General features: G+C 39.0%; 1 protein-coding gene across 3 annotated transcripts in view; it reads left to right on the top strand.

Annotated features, from left to right (window-relative positions):
• Positions 1–18922, top strand: part of plppr2a (phospholipid phosphatase related 2a) — a 70982-nt gene that overhangs the window by 25019 nt on the left and 27041 nt on the right. For 2 of the 3 annotated variants that reach the window (XM_063471268.1, XM_063471269.1), the window contains exon 3: positions 11919–12107. In XM_063471268.1, coding sequence (XP_063327338.1) covers positions 11919–12107 — 189 coding nt within the window. Of the gene's footprint in view, positions 1–11545; positions 12108–18922 lie in introns of those variants that run through there. The other variant, XM_063471270.1, reaches the window with a different exon arrangement.

The raw sequence follows: 18922 nt of genomic DNA, 5'->3' as shown, positions 1-18922 counted from the left end.
GCTGGAGTAAGCTTCCATACATGATAAGATGGTAAGTTTTGAGCTGCTAACCAAAGTCTCACAGCATCCCTTGGGCTGTGAGTTAATATTTGCTTGTTAAAGGCACAGTTCATAATGACTCCATATGTCATCTGAATTTGATCCATTGGATAGATAAAAAAATATGGTTGCAGTAGTAGATGTTTACATTAGTCTGAGCTGAAACCTAAGAAAGTCTTTAGTTTTGTTTTTGGAAAAAGAGAACCTAAAAAACTGTTTCCACTTAACAACATGAGGGTAGATTTGCAGATAAGGTGCCATGTTAGAATTCCTTTTTATTATTTTTAATGAGCTAGATGGCTATGTTGGATTTGCTCAGCCTGCTCTACCTAGCAGGTAGAGTATAAAGGCGCACCCCTGTGGCTTTTTAAAATGAACTGCTAATAAATACAGGAGCGCTGTGGCGTGTCAATGGCAGCCTCAGAAAACAATAAAAACTGTGGAAATAAGAGAAAGAAAAAAAATGGAGGTGTTACTGCACATTTCACCACTTTATGTTTATTAATAATAAAAGTGGCAAAGTGTTGTGATATCCATGATGTCTATACAGAATCTGCTCAAAAAAAGCTGAGAACGTCCAAACTCAAATCTCAACTGTAAATATATAAAGACAACTTTCTATTTAAGATCGAGTTCATCAACTCTGAGCAGTGTTGTCTCTTCCTGTTTATAGAAAAAAACTGGATATGTGGGAGGTTGCCGTGTATTTCACACCGGTTAAATGAAGGAGGGAAAAGTGGTCATATTTTAGGATCTGAGCTCGCTGTGGTGGGTCCTTCACATGCCGTTGGCTGTTGCTGTTCCCTGGACTTGTTCCGAAATGCTTTCCAGTTATTTGTGCCGTGTTTTCAGACGTCTTGATGTCACTGCTGATGTAAACCCTTCTTGCCTCGTGGCATCGCAGCCACTAGAAGTGGGCACAGTCTGTCAGTTCATCAGCTGATATGAAATATTCATCAAAAAGCTGTGTATGTTGGTGGAGAAGTGGAAGAACTGATACCAAGGTGGGGTGGGGTGCATTTGTGACAGGTAAAATGTTTAATCTCTGTCAGGGACAGGAAAAGGAGTGTCTGGGTATCTGAGCCATGTTTTATCCTTAAAGGCAGCAGGGAGCATGGAGCAGTTTAAAGAGAAACACACTGCGACGTTTCCATTGTCAGACACACTGATATCAGGTAGAACAGGATATTCATCTGAGAAAAGGGCAAGAGCTCATCCTGTAGTGCCATCAGGAATGTGACAATGCTCACAGAGGGAGCACATACTGAATACTGTGCCCTTTTAGCGAATGATGATGTGCAAGATGAGAAATATTTTCCTGCCTTGATTTGTGTGCTGTGAGGTCTTAAGGCTTTTAAGTCTTGCCAAGGGAGAGACTGTAATACTTAAAGTTGCCTTTTCCTTATCAGTCATGCAGCCAGTGTGTTACCCAATCTGCTATTCTGCTCTAGACTGCCAACTATAACTAATGGAAAAAGATATATAAAGCTTTACACATTTGTTTGTGAGGTTTTTAATAATCCGAATATATAAATAGTAATATATATCAATAAGGAGAGCTCATTACAATAAAATAAATAGGATTTTTTGCAATACAGAATTCAATTATGCTATTTGGCAATCAGACTCTGATGGGCCATCACAGCAGACAGAATCCCAGCAGTGATAGGAATTAGATCAGGACCCCCTGCAGTCTAGATGGTAGTGGTGGTGAAGATAGGATACAGGCTGAGTACTCGGGTGATGCAGAGATGAGGAGGTGGTTTGCATGCTGGATGAATGATGAGCAGTGCAATTTAAAGTATGCAATATGCAGCAGGTTGATTGGCTTGGACAAAGTGGACAGAAAGATGATTGGACTAAAGCAATTCTGTTTTACAGGGAAGGATAAAGGATAGACTAGCAGCCAAAAACCTGGGAAAACAGGGAGATGAGTGAACACAGTCCTTCTTTATTGAATTTTACACATAAGCATCAAATATAAATATATATATATTTGGCAGAATTGATAGAGTTCACCTTAAAAGCACGGAACCAGCTGTTAAGTATAGTCCGCAAGCCTTGAAAAAGGTTGAGGTTGGGTCTTTGGGAAAACCATTCCAGATGTTTTTAAGCAAACTGACTTTGGAAAGGAGTCAGTTGAATTGGTTCAGGCATCTGATAAGGATGCTAATAAGGATGCTTGCCTCAAGGGTGAGGTGTTCCAGGCATGTCCTACCAGGAGGAGGCCCTAGGGTAGACATAGGATGTGCTGGTGTTCCTCTGGTTAAGCTGGTGAGGGTGGCTGGGGAGAGTGAGGTCTGGGTTTCCCAGTTTAGGCTAAACCCCTGTGACCCACCCCTGAATGGAAAGAAATGAATGGATGGAAGGATTGATGGATGCTTTTAAAGCAAACTTTTGACCACTGGCGACTGATGTGAATTAAGACATTCATGTTGGTCATTGAATTAATCTGACAGTTGTGAAGTTTTGACTTTTTATGCCACTAAAGTATCTCAGTATCTACAATTTAGATTTGCATTAAATTTTGCGTTTGATATTAGTCTTTCCCAAAATAGTGACTTTGTTCTTCCCAAAACTTTTCCACCAGTGGCACCATTACATTGACACTTTTGGTTTTGCAGGCATTTTGCATTTGGTTTTGGTTTAGACAGCGACTCCTTCATCAGCTCCTGTTATATTTGGTAATATTCTTTCAACCTTAAGAATAACATTTTCTTTTGCTAAAATTGTGAACTTTCAGCATTGCAACCTGACATCAGTGATATTCTCCTTTATACCAGAAGCCAGCTGAACATCAGAAACTCAGTTTTTACTGGAAGATATCATCTGAAAAAGACATCTACCTGCTAGCTCTGATGACAAAGAACTCTGTTGAGCTTGAGTTATTTCCGTACTTAAAGATGAAAAATAGGCAGCTCTAATTAATCAAATTAATTTGGAGCAGTGAATAAAGACATACATTATGTAAACTTGCTTCAGAAATATTTTTATGTAAATTTAACACACACAACTTTATTTAAAGTGTATGTTGCTGCAATTGTAGCGGAGTAACGGTGTAATTATTCTTGTTTTAATGTAATGATACCAAAGTAAGGGTACCCGAGGTTTTAGATATATGAATTAAATTATTGTTCATTGCCTTTTTATTCTTAACAGATCAGACATGCAGGGCAGATAAGCCCTCTTCTTATCACTGACAAGCACTTTTTATACTGCCTCACAGAAATAAATGATTCAAAACTTATTTCCTGCATGTTTTTTTAAAATCAGGAAATGAAGCTCGTTCAAAAAATCCTGATACCTAAAATAATGAAGTGAGTTTTATGTCTTAATGAGACGTAGTCTCCTAACGCCTTCATAATATGACAGCCAAAAAGCGTATTTCGAAAATGCTGAGGCTCAGAGGGAGATGATGACATCTTTAGAAGCTTGGGTATAGAAGAAGACACTCGTCAGTCTTCACCCACTTTTCGCGACTGTAACAGGCAGCCACACATTGCTTTTTGACAGCTCCAGACTTGAACTGTCTTAATGTGACCTTTCATCTTGACAAGCCACGGATCTTTTGTGCTGCTGATCTGCCCTTCCATCTCCAGACAAAAATAGGTCAGAGCAGGGCAGGTTTCTAACTCTGAAGCCTTTCCCTTTTTTCTGTTAATAGCTGCTCTCTTTTAGACGAGGTCAATAAAGAAAAAAGGAAAGACAGGTGCACAGCAGAGTGGAGAGAAGAATGTGAAGGAGTGCCAAGAGGAGGGTAGGACAGAGAGTTGCCAGGGTGTGAATAAACTGCCACAAGTCACATTGCAGGTAACAGCAAACCATCATGAGAGTAGCGGCTTAATCTGCACTGGCAAATATAAAAAATGTTCTTATGTTAGGTACGATGAAAGTGACTCAAGACTATTTCCCCCCCTTTAATAGCTGCAAAAAATAAGTTTTATGGTGTACTTGATTCCATGCTGCCTTTTCTGAAGGAGTGGTATCGCCACACATCTATTCACTTATTAGTTATTTTGCATTCTGAGAATAAAAAATCACAAGTTAAATTAAAGGAACAGTCAGTCTTTTTTTTAATTTTAACTTTGTTTAATAGAAAAAAGAATATTGAACTCATACATGATTAGTGTGCAATTGCATCTTGCATAAAAATACTTAGGAGCGGACACCGTTTTTTGAAGCTGCCATGTGGCCCCACCAAGGGCGTAGATTTGGTTTTGGCATTGGTGGGGACGGATGATTCAACCATCGAACCCTGCCCTGTTTCTTTTTTTTTTCCTTTTTGTCTTTGCTTCTTGATTAAAAAAAAGGAGAAATATACTTGCCTACATATGCTATTCTACATGCTTTTAAACCATTTAAAATTACAATTCATAGTTTTATATGTGAATTATATAATGTTAAATTACTATTAAACAAATGACTAAGTATTTTAGACTTTAGTTTACTTCAGCCAGCATCTCTTACACATTAGCACTAAGGGAACACTGAATGACCTGGTGGTTTTTGTCCATAAAACTACTCATCTAAGATTACCACAAAGTAAAAGATCTCTCAGCAAAATTATGCAACATTTTAGGCACACTATCAAATCGGTGAGCTGGGATGTTTTATTCTAAACATGAACTACTGTTACAGCAACAGACATGCACTACTGGTGTCCCACACAACAACTCAACGTCCACTATGTGAAGGAGCCAAGCACATGCCTTCTCCTCTTGTTAATCTATAGCACCAAATCATCAGTCAGTCACCTGTAACCTTGCCTCTTCACCACTGTCCGAGCTACAACATGGCAGAGCTGCTTCTATCACCTGATAAATAACAGTGAGACACTCCAAATACATGCAGTCACATGTGCTTCAAATACAGTCATGAACCATCAAGTCATCATCCAATTTCACCTGTGATCTTGTGTCACCATTACTCTCTGAGCTTTGTGTTAGTTCTTCTGTCACCTGACAAATAGGACATACATGACAATAAGAATAAAATGTGTAGCTGCTTCAGTGTTTCTGTCACTTTGTGCAGATCTTGACTCATCAGTAATGTTTGTAGGGTGAGTGCATTTTTAAAACAATTTGTGCAAACTGCACTACAAGGTGGAACATTTGCAAAATCATGACTACCTCATGATATTTTGTCTCAAAAATGAACCCTATGAAAATATCAGTACCATTAGGATAAATTATTGTGTCACCAACATTTTAACGTTAGACATATAATTTTAACAGCCTCTGTATACTAATATCCTGGCTTGCTCGAGGCTGCCGTTTTCTCTGACAGTTTCAATCAAAATTAGAAATGCTGCTCTGAGACTGAGATAACTAATAGTGCTGCCTGTTGTGCAGTTAGTTTCCAAAACACGTTATTCATGGTTACATACAGTTTTAGACTGATGTGGGCCAAAGCCTAGCATAGCCTGTAACGTTATTATGATGGACACATTTTATGAGTTAACTTGGCTTTAAGTGACTTACAGGTTTCTTTGATAAATACTTTCTTATATCCAGGTTCTTCCTTTTTGCTGCCATCCTCCTCTCCTCCTTGCAGCGCAGGCTTGCCGCTGCTAAAACTAAACAGAGCTCCCTGAAAGGCACAGCCAATCACATTGGCCATATTTGTCACATGCGGTAGGACTCCAGTAGAGAACATAATTTAACTCTTTCTGCGCCTCTAGGTGAATGAGACGTTGACAGATCGTTTTTTTCTTCTTTACTCGAAGAGATCAAATTATTGGTGGGGACAATTCAATAATCGCTGGATATTGGTGGGGACATGTCCCTTCCGTCCACGCCAAATCTACGCCCTTGGGCCCCACCATCTTGAATACAGTGGCCAAGATGGAAAGCACCATTCCATCTAATCACATTTTACATTTATGGCTATAGACCGGCCACATACATAAGAGAATGCAGCAGCATACGTGTGCTGTGGGGACAATTTTTATTCATATCTGCACCTTCAGACTCAAGATTGAGGGCTTATACCTGTGATCATACATATGAGAAGGGATCCCCTTCTCACCAAAGAAGTGAAAATATGAAGGAAAGACACAACTTAACAGCCATCTGGATTAAAAATCATCCTCTTCCTCCTCACGCTAAACATTATCTCCTAAACTGGAATCAATGCTTTTAAACACAAAAAACTGCATAAACATGCTTATTTATTCCTGAAATTGTTGCAATTACCTATTCTCAGCAAATTGGACAAATTTGATGGTCCTCTCTTCTAGGCACCTGACAACAAAACCACAAACTAAACCACAACAATAGCTCGTTATAAGCTAACATTATGCCAGCTAATGTTTGGCTCGAGTGTCCTAAAAATTACACTTTCAATCTGATAAACAGTTTGATTATATTTTTAAATCGTATGAGAGTTTATTCGCTACGTGCCTGAGTCTAGCAATGTTAGATCCACTTAAAAGAAAACTTTACTGATATCGGCTAATAGCAGCTAATGCTAGCTGACAGAAGCTAACAGTGGCTAACAACAGAAACAACAGCAGTGTCATTATGCGGTACATTCTTAATTTAATATAATGTTTCTGATCTCTATTGCTGAGTAAAAAATATTTGTCCTATAACAGCTGCCATAGATAACATAATGCACTTGAGTTAGAATGTGTAAAAAACAGAATTTAGTTGACTGCAATCTACAATCTATTAACGTCTAGTGGTGAAATTCTACACACTGTATCTTTAAAGTTAAAAAGTGCTATGAATTAAGTTTGAAAACTTGAGAACCCTGAGTTAAAATGTTGAGGTTGGAATGCTAAGAATAAAGTATATACTCTTTATGGACAATAAAGCTGAAAGTGATGGTCAAGGTTATATTGATCATTTTACGAACAATAATCTGTTAGGTGTTATTAACTGTGAGCCCAATGCACTACTAAATTATTGATGTTCCATTTTAATGAATATTAATATCATAATGTTCTATTTATTCTGTAAAGTAAATAGAATATTCTCTGTTCTCGATTCATGTGGCTGTAATACTCCTTTGTAGTGGTTTTTTGGTTCCTGGTTTGATTTAGAAAGGACTCATATCTAAAGATGACTCTAAAAATAAGCTCTTCATCTATTGGCTGGAGATGCAGATTTGCTGGTCAACAACTATGAACTCCGACATATGGGAGCTTGAGGCAAAATCTTCAGCAGACGCACATTCTCTAATATTTTTCCAGCGCATAGAAGTGGAAATAAAGGAGACATGGTATGCTGTGCTCTGTGCTCAACTATGCATAAGTATGATCATGATTTTAACGTGGCGTTGTGACTTAAAAGTGTTTCTTCCTAGAAGTGTGAGTCATAGTCAGTCACAATACGTTGGGGAAATGCAGGGGAGGAGCGCTACACCATCAAACAGGAAAACAAGGGAAGGCTTTATGAGTCACACATTTAGAACACCTCCTCTCACCCAAAGCAAACCCAACAAACTGCTCCCATCAAGCGTGTGTGCAAGACACACAAACACATAAAATACAAACATAAACCGCTACTACAATAATTTATAAACCACAAAGTGAAGCGTAAGTTCAGCACAAATCTGTACAAACACTTTTTTGTATTTTATAAATCTGGTGCTTCAGTTATTTCTTCACCATGACAACTGCAGATAGTCAAAAAACAAAAAACAAAACGAGGGAGGCACAAATGAAGGGTTTTTATACAAATAAAAAATCCTTTATATTTGTGCCCCTATGTGTATTTGCACATGATATAAATACATGCACCCTTCTATATATACATTCAGGACATATGTATAGTGCATGCCACATGTATATGTGTAGATGTTGATATACATTGACATGTGTAAACATGTGTACATGTATGTGAGGTAAAATTTGCCAATGATGAATGGTGAATAAGGATCTGTGCTTCATCTTACCATAACATTCATATATTTTCAGACACTAATACAACTTTTTTTTAATACTTACCCAGGTTACAGTTCTAAGATGGATATAGGCCTTAAGTGTTGGCTTTTCTTCTAGGAATTACATCCATTTTAAGGGACAGTCTTTTTTCAGAGGCTCAAATGTAATCGGACAATTCTAGCAAAAGCTGTTTCCCATACTTGGAGGTAAAAAGGTCTGCAGTTGATTTCCAAGTGTAGCATTTGGATTTCGGAAACAGTTTCAGTGGAACTCTCAATGTGTGTGAAATGGGCAATTCTGCCCATACTACAAAAATAAAACAAATCCATCACAGAGAAAGTGGAAACATGAGAGTTCATTTGGTTCTAGTTCATTCTGAAAATATAGTGAGCTGGTCAGCTCTACAGGCAGCTCTAAAGGCCTGGATATCTGTGGAAGAGACCAGTGGTAGATGATTGCCTGATGCTTTTGACTGAAAAGAAAAAGCCCTTCACAAGAACCATTTTCAGGAGGTAGATGTATCATTACAAGTCCATCACAGAAAGAAAGAAAGAAAGAAAGAAAGAAAGAAAGAAAGAAAGAAAGAAAGAAAGAAAGAAAGAAAGAAAATGTTAAAAGCAAGAAAAGTTCCGAAACAGCATTCACTGGATCAATGACTCTACGAATGCAACAGAATTATAGGGAAAAAAATATATGGAGAAGGTTTGGAATGGGTCATGATTCAACGCTCACAACATCATCTGTAAAACCTGTGTGAAACATTGTGATGTATGGGCAAGCATGACTTCCAGTGGCACTGAGTAACCTGTGCTTATTGATGATGTGACAGAAGACCGAAACATCAAGTGTGCATAGCTTTCGTTTCAGTAAAGCAGACTGCACACACCTCTCAGTACAGACAGACAATCATCGTGGGTTCGAATGAAATGTTGTCATCAGACGTGAGCATGCAGGTCTCTGTGGATGTCCACGTGCCTGCCAAGCTTTTTGTGACCACACAAAAATACACCAACTACACACGTGCCTATAGATGGAACACCTACTCAGCTGCAGTATTTCCATGTCTGACGAAATTAGAGTATAATCAAGGTTTAATAGCCAACACAACAAGGATGAATACAGCCCATGGTCTTTCCTGTCTTAGCCAAGTTAAAAACATACAGTCCCAGCAGCCATCAAATGGAGTTAATAAGCTTTCCCACCATTTCCCATTGTCTCAGTTGATGATTTTCCAGGCAGTAGGAATTTTTTTCAGCAAAGGTGAAATAAATAATTTAGTTCAATTCAGTTGTATTTCTATAGCACCAAATCATAACAACAGTTGCCTCAAGGCACTTTATATTGTAATGTAAACCCCCTACAGCAATACACAGCAAACAGAGAAAACTCCAACAGTCAGATAACCCCTGATGAGCAAGCACTTTGGCAACAGTGGGAAGGAAAAACTCCCTTTTAACAAGAAGAAAGCTTTGGCAGAACCAGGCTAAGAGAGGGCGAAGCCACCTGCCGCGACCGGGGTGAGTGGAGGAAGACAGGACAAAGACACTCTGTGGAAGAGAGCCAGACATTAACAATAACTTGCCTGACACAGATTCACCTCCTTTTCTATGTAAAACTTCATTTTGTGTTTTGTGTGATTACACAACATTACACTCTTTCATTGTAATAGTTTTACTAGAGCTCAACCAATATAGGATTTTTAAGAACAGTATCAATATCTGATCATTTTAAACTTTGATATTCTAACATATCAGTCGAAATGGGGGGTTTTTTCAGACATGCTAAGCGTTAACAGATTTTGTATAAGTATTAGGGGAAAAAGATTAAGAAAAAAAATTTCACTGCTCATTTTGAGAATAAACTCGAAATTTTCAAGATTAATTAAACAAGAAATACTATTTTGAGAAAGTCGAAATTCTTATGAGTTGTTGTTTCAAGACTAACTGCTTTACACAGATGAGTTAGTTTATTGTACTTTGGAACTGGTTTTAGTTACAAAGAAATTATTTAAGCACATAAACACAGTGTGGTGATTGCTAAATGGACTGATTCTTATGTAGTATTTTTCTACTCCAGTCACATGGATTGGAATGCTCTATGCTTTCTATCTACCAATCATACACATTCACACTGCGATGAATGCATCAGAGAGCAACTTGGGTTAGTATTTTGCGCAAGGATATTTGGCATGCAGACTGGAGGAGCCAGGGATCAAACCACCAACCTTCCAATCACCACATGACCTGCTCTACCTCCTGAGCTACAGCCATCCTTATACAAACAAGGACAGTGAAAAAATGGTGCCGAAAGTTGCATCTGGTCAGAAGGAAAAACTTGGAAGAGTTGGCCGGATTTGTACAAAATGATGCAAGGATATTGATGGTTACACTGTTGGATGTAAGACACCATAACACAGCTGATCAGTTTGTTTCACTAACTGATCTACACATTTCGTAGAGGTTATAGGAGCTGTGGCGGTTTAGTTTAAAATGACAGCTGTAATCACCACATTTCAACTTTAATCTCAAAAAACTATTTCAAGTTTAATCGCAAAATTACTCTTTTTTTTTCCCCGCGAATGTGTTCTTAATACTCGTCATAAATATCCCTTACGTTTCTTGTGTGTAGTTATTTATTGACTTCACATTTAAGCCAGCTTGTTGTTGTGTTTTTGGTGATGCCAACAAGGAAAATGCAGATTGCCCTCTGGTCGACAAATAACGTAACATCAAAATTCATAACACATGTCAAGGGTGTTTCTACGATCTTTATTGTTTACATTGTCAGTTATTAGCTGTTATAAATGCTGATACAGATGGATTGGCCAGTAACTAATATCAGTCGACAATACTGGTCCACAATATTGGTAAATTGGTGAGGATTTAATTGCTACAAATCGTGATCAGTTTTGCTGCCTTTGATCTGCTGCATTTGTGAATCTGCAGATCTGAGGAGTGCACTCTCATTTGGGACTTGTGTTAGAGAAACCACCTCCTTGTTTCCTTCTGAAAACTGCAAAAACAAGCTGTGAGTACCAATCAGGGTTCGTGACGCTGCTCACTAGGTTGGAATTTCATTTCAAGTTGGCGCACTGCTTGCATGTGTCAGCTTGAAATGACACATGGAAGCATTCTCTGATTACTTTTAAATCAAAGTGATCAGAGAAAACAAAGTAGAAAGCGGTGCACAAATGAATTCTAAAATGGACACGCAGAGGGAAAAAGCCTTTTTTGAAAACTTGATTCATCACTTAAAAAGCCATCAAGTTACATCAGAAAATGAAAGAAATTGATTAAATTTTGCATGATGTCAACTAAACTTTTTAGTGGGGATAGCAGCTGATGGTTAGAGCCATGTGTCTGCAGAAACTTCAGTCTCTGTGCACATGATCATGCCACACACACTCACGTATTCCACACTGACACACACATGTGCACACAGCATCTACAAATACACCCACAGCTCAACTGTAGTAGATTTCATGAGTGCCAGCAGCATGAAGGCTGCCTCCCCCTTCCTCTCCCTCACATTTCACTTCCTCTCTCCCTCTCTCTCTCTATCACTCTTTCTCTCTCCATTGCTCTCTCACTTTCTCCTTCTCTTGCTCACTCTCTATGCAATTCTTTGTTTTTTTGCTGCTTGCGGTGTTGGGAATCCTCTTTTATCCTGTTTTGGTTTTTTCCCCTTCTTTGAATCTTTGTTTTCATCTCTTGATGAGAGAAGTCTCCTGCAGATTTGGCTCTTTTATTTCTTGTCTTCTCATCTTTCTCTCTCTCTCTCGCCATGTCTCCTGGTTCCAAACACTGAACCTCTCACTCTGCCTCTCTCTGGATCCGGCATTTCCTATGCATCTCCCCGCTGCTGAGGGGTACAGGGACTCGTCTCTCCCCTCTTTCTCTCCCGCTCCCGCTCCGGCTCTTCCACCTCTACCTCCTCTGCTTCACCTCTCGTCCTCTCGCTTCCTAACGGAGGGATAATGTTCTATTTCCAGCTGGTGATCATGGCTGGGACGGTGCTGCTGGCTTACTACTTTGAGTACACGGACACCTTCCCCGTGCACATCCAGGGCTTCTTCTGTTACGACAAGACCTTCTCTAAGCCCTACCCTGGTCCGGATGATACCAGCAAGATCCCTCCGGTGCTCATCTACTCGCTCGTCACAGCCATCCCTACCCTCACGGTAAGAGTTCTAATTATTTATTCATTTCTAAGTATGGAAGTAAAGCTTGGCAGATATGGAAGGGGGTGGGTAGTTTAGAAATTCAAGAGATAATCATGCAAGTGGGTTTGCATCTCCCGTGCTCTGAAAAAGCAGAGTGGGGGAAAATGATGCGTTAGAAAGATGGAAGTTATCAAAGTTGAGATTGTGTATTAGATTTGCTCTGTCTTTAGATGCTGTGAAAGTGCATAAGAATCTCCTACTTCTGGTGTTTGGTAGTTCTCATGATGAATCATCTGTTGTGCGCGTGTGTGTGTGTGTGTGTGTGTGTGTGTGTGTGTGTGTGTGTGTGTGTGTGTGTGTGTGTGTGTGTGTGTGTGCTGCACCACTGTCGATAGTGTGCAGATTGGTAAGCTGCATAGAGGTAACCCCCTCCGCCCTCTGTCCTTGACAAGCGGATGCAAGTGTGTGTTTGTATGTGTGTGAAGAGTACAAAAAAAACTGAGGCAAGCATCAGCTCGGACCACACAGAGATGTGATAGGAAGAGGCAGACAGGTCATTAGAGAGAGAGAAAGAGAGCATCAGAGGAAGAGAGACAAACAACACAGAAAGCAATAAAAACGAAGCGAGGTAAAAGTTGGAGTTGAGACAGAGCAGTGATGGCAGGCAACAGATGCTGTCCTTAAAAAACAAAACAAAAAAAACCTGAGGTAATAGGTGAGAAAAAGACACATGAGCACGACGGAGGGTAATTTTTTAAGAAGGGGTGTGTGCTATTATTTTTGTACTGTATTCATGTATGTTTGCACATGCATGAATGCTTGTGCATGTGTGTGCGTGTGAGGTTAGCTGTTGAGCCTCAAGTGAGATAGGAGGCAGTGAGCCTGAAATGTGTAACACCTGGCCCTGAGTGCAGACACAAACCCGAACAGCTTAAATCCCCAGCACACCACGAAAAAGAAAGAAAGAAAGAAAGAAAGAATGAAAGAAAGAAAGAAAGAAAGAAAGAAAGAAAGAAAGAAAGAAAGAAAGAAAGAAAGAAAGAAAGAAATAAAATAAACAGCACATACAGAAACCCACCAGCATCCACAATACAAAGCACACAAATAACCTGAGCAGATTACATGCACAGACAAAAACCACAGCCTGCACTCAGTGCAAAGACAAGAATACCCCACAACTGGAGCACCAAACAATCGCAGATGATGAGGTTTTCTGTGCAGCAGTTCATTGCCAGAAGAAAGACTGTGGGCTGTTATAATGTGGTACCGCTGTGTACAGTTTGTCTCGCAGCCACAATACACAGTGATTTTTTTTTTCTAATTGTGAGCTGTTAGCAACCACAGCAGACAAAACAATACGCGTAAGTAATTTAATGGATTCAGAAAGTATTTATATTCACAACTAAGTGATAAAGTTGATATATTTGGTAGGAATATAATAAAAGAGAGAAGAAAATGTACAAATGTACAAGTTTGTATGTCTTCTTTTATGAAAGTGTTTGTTTTCTCACATTTTGGATGAAACAGCATTTATTTTTTATTGTTTATTCCATTTTTCTATTTTTTTTTTGTAAGACTTCAGTTTTAAAGGGAATTTTAAAAGTGATGTTGCATTATGGGTGCAGTCCGGTGATACTTATAATTTTATGAGTAAAATACAGCCTTTTATAAAGTTAACAACATAAGCGGACTAAGAGGCGTCTCCTTTCTCTCGATTTTTTCTAATTTCTTGAAGTACTCGTCAGGAATAGATCTCCTGGCTTCTTGAAGGACATTCTTCTTTGGATATTCTCTGCCTTTTTTCATTCTCAGTCAGGTGATACCACACTGCTTCAATAATGTTGAGGTTCCGGCCTCTGACTGATAGTGTTAAATTGTTCATTTTTCTATCTAGGGATGCTCTTTTGGGATCATTGTTATACTTAAAAATTAAGCCAACTGCTCCAACAACACTGACCCCAGACTATGATACTCAGTATTGTACTTCTCGCCTGACTTCCTTTGATGTTTTGAAACAAATATTTCAAATTGGGATCCATCACTCCATCAGACCTCTTAGCACTGATTTTCTCCCTGTTTCCCTTCTTTAAGAATGGCTTCCTGACAGCCACCCTTCCACTGAGACCATTTCTGATGAGGCTTTCGTGAACATGTGAAGGGTCAGATGTATCTCTCAGGTCCTGTGCCAGGACTTTGCTGGATTTTTCTTTCTATTTCTTAAGGACATGACTTTCAGATACTGTTCATCTGTGCTAGATAGTTTTTTAGGCCTGACCCGTACCAGAAAACACTCCCACGCGTCTCCACAGTTAGTGTGGGGGGGGGGATTGTAGGGCTGTGTGTGCATAGGGCATGTTTGTTGGGTTCTTCTTTTGTCTTCCATTTGTACAGTTTCCTCACTTTTTCAATATTTTAAGGACATGCTGCACTCCATGCTGTTTTCAGCTAATATGGTAACTCTTTGTGAATCACCTTGTTGGTGCAAAAGTACTATTTCTTTATGTTAAACTGTGTTATTGTTTGCATTTTTATAGATTCAACTAAAGAAATCAGAACAAATTATGTGTTTCTGTGACAGGCTGCTTGTAATAATGGGCCTAAGTCTGTTCTGTGCAGACACATCACTGATACATCTGCTGAGTTAGGAGCTTTTTTATGCTTGAACGATGGCTTAAGAAACTGGACTGGACTGAAGATGAGTGGGAAAAGCAGCCAATGTCCAAATAAAATTTTTGAAATTTTTCAGAAAGACCACTTAAAAATGACAAGAAAGTCTGTCTCATAAAGAAATAGGGCTGGCTCAGGATAGGACTTAGCAGAAAATTGTACGTGTTATTTAGTGCTAAGTAACTCACTAATACCCACACAGCAGGACATATTATTTTGCGGATAATTTAATTTCTCTTGAGTTGGATTATCCACAGAGACCTTTAAATCTGCCCTAACTCAGGGTAAATTACTCGGGATGTTGAACTGGGTCAGAGCGCATTACTTACACCAGCTAGTCTGCCCTAACCTGTGCTGACAGAGGCCTTGGTATGTGTAACAAGCACCAAAGGAAATCACAGCAGTAACTCCCTGAGATAGTGGCAGTCTGGTGTAAACGTGCGTTGCCATTTTGTTATTATATTCAGTTATTGTGCATATTCTTTGATTTGAAACACATCTAAACTGCACTGAATGTAGTAGAGATATAGAGTATGAGAGCATCGTACCATAATACTGCTACTGCAGGAACTAATTACACTTTAGAATGTGGACTTAATTACTTGTACTGACCATGTAAATGAGACCTTGTCTGGCTGAGCCATTGAAGGTAATAGGCATCCAGTGTATTTGGGTCAGTGCCAGTCCTCCAAGCCCAACAGAGGGCAGTCTAGCACTCATTCGGCTCCCAGTGTGGCTCCCAACATTTAATTAAAATCATCAATCACTTTTTGAAGGTTTTAGCACAAAGACCCAATCAACTGTGTGGAGACCAAAACATAAGAGGAGGCACAAGGCAGGTTTCCACCTCAGTAACATTAAGGTGAACCTTTTTATAACTTTGTAAATTACACTAAAGGTGGGAAGAACTAATAAAGAAGGGGTTATTTTTTTTCTATAGTTTCTTTAGATTATTTCCAAAAGCACTGAGCATGGGTGAGATCCATCTTTTCAGTACGTATAAAAAAAGTCAAATTTTGTTACACCTATAAGTTTATGAAATCTAATACAGTCCACAAGGCCTACAATTAGGGATGGGATTTGAGAACCGGTTCTTTTAGAAAACCAGTTCCTATTAGTCCAATTTCTTGGAATTGTTAATCTGCCTGTTAAAATAACCCAACAATATAAGCGGACATTTAGGGTAATTTAGGTAAGATCTTTTATAATCTGTAAAGATTTTAAAATTCATGTGTGTCCAGGTCACATTCATCTTTCCATGGGAGCAAACTTGCCTTCTTTCTCAAGCATACTGTAGTTGGGTGATATCGCAGCCACTTTCAGGGAGCACTGAGTAACTGGTCAATTATTTCTTCAAACTATCTTTCCATCTCCACATGGAACACCAGTCACCAGTGACAATGTAATTATCCCCCACTAACCTCCCACCCACTGCCAATTTACTGTTAGCTTCTGTTGCTATGCATGAGCAAATTTCCAAATGCACTGTAATTTTTTCAAACAATGGCCATGGCTCATCTTTATTACTAAGCAAAGTTTTGAGTCACACTTGATTTCTTTATATTTCAGAGGAATGTTGTTGTACTTGTTTTTTGTTTGTTGAGTCACTTAACACCACCCTATGACTCATTCAAGCATAAATGGTCATCTCAAGGAACTCAAGGACCAGTGTTACGGCTACACATAACAGACAACTTAGCAAAGAGCTATTAAATTTCCCACGTGTGGGACTAATAAAGGTTATCTTATTAGCTGAAAAATTGGCATATTTCAGGTTGGTGTACACCGTGTCCTGGACAAGTGGGGGGGAAAAGAGGCAGGACTATAGCACATGAACAGTCTGGAAGTCATGTCCTTAAGAAACAGGGAAAAACCAGCAAAACCTGACATAAAACTCGAGAGATGCATCTGGATGTTCAGTTGATCCATCTACTGTTCACTCAAGCCGGTTCAGAAATGTTGAAGGGTGGCAAAGGCTGAGGTATGCCAAAATACTCAAGAACTGTACTCAAAAATCAGTGGGAACACATCTGATAGAGTGATGAATGCAAATTTGAAATTTTATGTTTAAACTGTCAGTGAACAGGGAAGATGAGGAGTGAAGTACAACATGAGTGACTACAGCCATCATTAAAAAAATGGTGGAGGCTCTGTCATGGTTTGGGGCTCCGTTTCACTCAGTGGTGTTGGAGATGTCATCAAAATTGATGAAATTACACAGAAAAATACTTTAGGTTTAATCCACTATGGAATATACTTTATTGTCTGATTGACAATGGAATTATTTTTGTGCTGGACAATGAACCCCAAAACATACCTGGATAGAAAAACACACAATGGAACACTATTAGTCATGGATTGGCCTCCCCAGAACCAGGACCTCAACATAACTGAAGCAGTGTGGGATCATCTTGACAGAGGACAGAAGAAAAAGGCAGCCAACATCCAAAGAAGAGCTTTGAATGTCCTTCAGGAAGCCTGGACAATTATTCCTGAAGATTACTTAAAGAAATGACAAGAAAGTTGCCTCAGAGAGTTCAGGCTATGTTGAAGAATGGTGGTCATACCAAAAGTTGACTTTCAAGCTTGTTGGGTGACTCAATACTCTAGACTTTTGCATAGTACTGTATTTGTTAGTGGTCTCCAGTTTTGAAATCCCCTCTTGACCGTTGTGGTCATCTCACCCTTTGTTTGATCTGACTGAGAAATCGAGGACACGACACCTCACAGCAGTACAGAATTGTTCAATAAGACTTGAAACAACATAACATAATAGAAAATTGCTGGTCTTTTCTTCATGGACATACAATTTTTTTGGACAATTGCGCAAGCTGACTTTTAAACCTTTTAAGCTTTTAAGCCTTGCATGGATACTTTCATAAGAGGGGGTTTGAGAGATGGAAGAAGACAGTAAGACATAAATGTTTGGCAATTATTATTTGATTTTTAATCACAGGTGTTGGAATTTGCCGGCATCGATTTGATTATTTAAAGAAAATATGCTTTTAATGGGAAACTTGTGCTTCCACAATCAATTTTAGGAATAATTCTTGCAATCATAACAATGCAAAAAGCACCTAAATCACTGCAGCAAGTCAATCACTTATTTGTAATCAAAATGATTATGTTTTACTTAAGGAAAACACACATTGTGATAATCCATATGCCTTTTTATTGATACATTAGTTGCAGAAGAATGCTGTCAGCATTTATCAAAAGACCACTGCTGTATCTGGAATAACAGTAAGACTTCTCTGTATAAACACACACTTTAGGTTAGTTCATTTTAAGGACATCTTGAAAGTTTGCCTAATGGAGCTTGTAAGCCAGTGTATCTTAGGATGAATTAACTTATCCTGCAAAGATTCAGTCTGACAGTGTGCGCACAAATGTGTGTTCATTCTCTGTAAATCCACCCTTTGATCAGCTTCATTTTTGTCTTTTTCTCTCTCTGTTGCACGGCCGTTTTCCACGACCGTCCACATTTCTCACTCCACTACATCTCATCCACATTGACCTTTTTGCCTTCGTGTTCTATTTATTACCATTCATCTCTTTCCTATGCTATTTAGGATTTTCTGTGTTTTTTCCTCTTTATTTATTCAGAAATATCCTGTTTGTAACTAGAACAGCATAATAGTACTAAATATTCTTTCCCCACCTTTCACCATCCTGGGTACTGTGACATTGCTTCCACTCATCAACACCTTTCCTTCCATTTTTAAATCTTTACCCTTTACCCTTCTTGACCGCTCTTCTCTTCTGTGTTTGTCTCACCTGCCAATTAACACATTTTCACACCTGATGGGATTTATCACCTCACTGGCATTAAAATCTGTGGCTAGACTGATAAGCATAGAGATCTTACAGAAAATGATCAAAATTGTGCTCATCTGTCCCACTTCCCACTCTTTACCTCTGATGAAGAGGAGAATAAGTCTTTTATGTGACTGCAGTCACACTGAGATAAAAGGCACACACAGAGATGAATCCTTTGCTTAATAAATCTGAAAAAACGTCACCTTTCAGCTACGCTGTGTTCTGACAGAATCAAGGAGAGGTCCACAGAACATTCAAGGGCTTGTTAAATCCATATGTAGTTGAGCTCAGTTTATTCAAATAAAACCACAAGTTTCATCTCCACTCACTCACCTCTTCCACTGGAA

This window comes from Pelmatolapia mariae, linkage group LG4 (genome assembly GCF_036321145.2).
Source record: "Pelmatolapia mariae isolate MD_Pm_ZW linkage group LG4, Pm_UMD_F_2, whole genome shotgun sequence".
NCBI lineage: Eukaryota > Metazoa > Chordata > Actinopteri > Cichliformes > Cichlidae > Pelmatolapia > Pelmatolapia mariae.
This window is presented reverse-complemented; position numbering and strand designations above follow the sequence as displayed.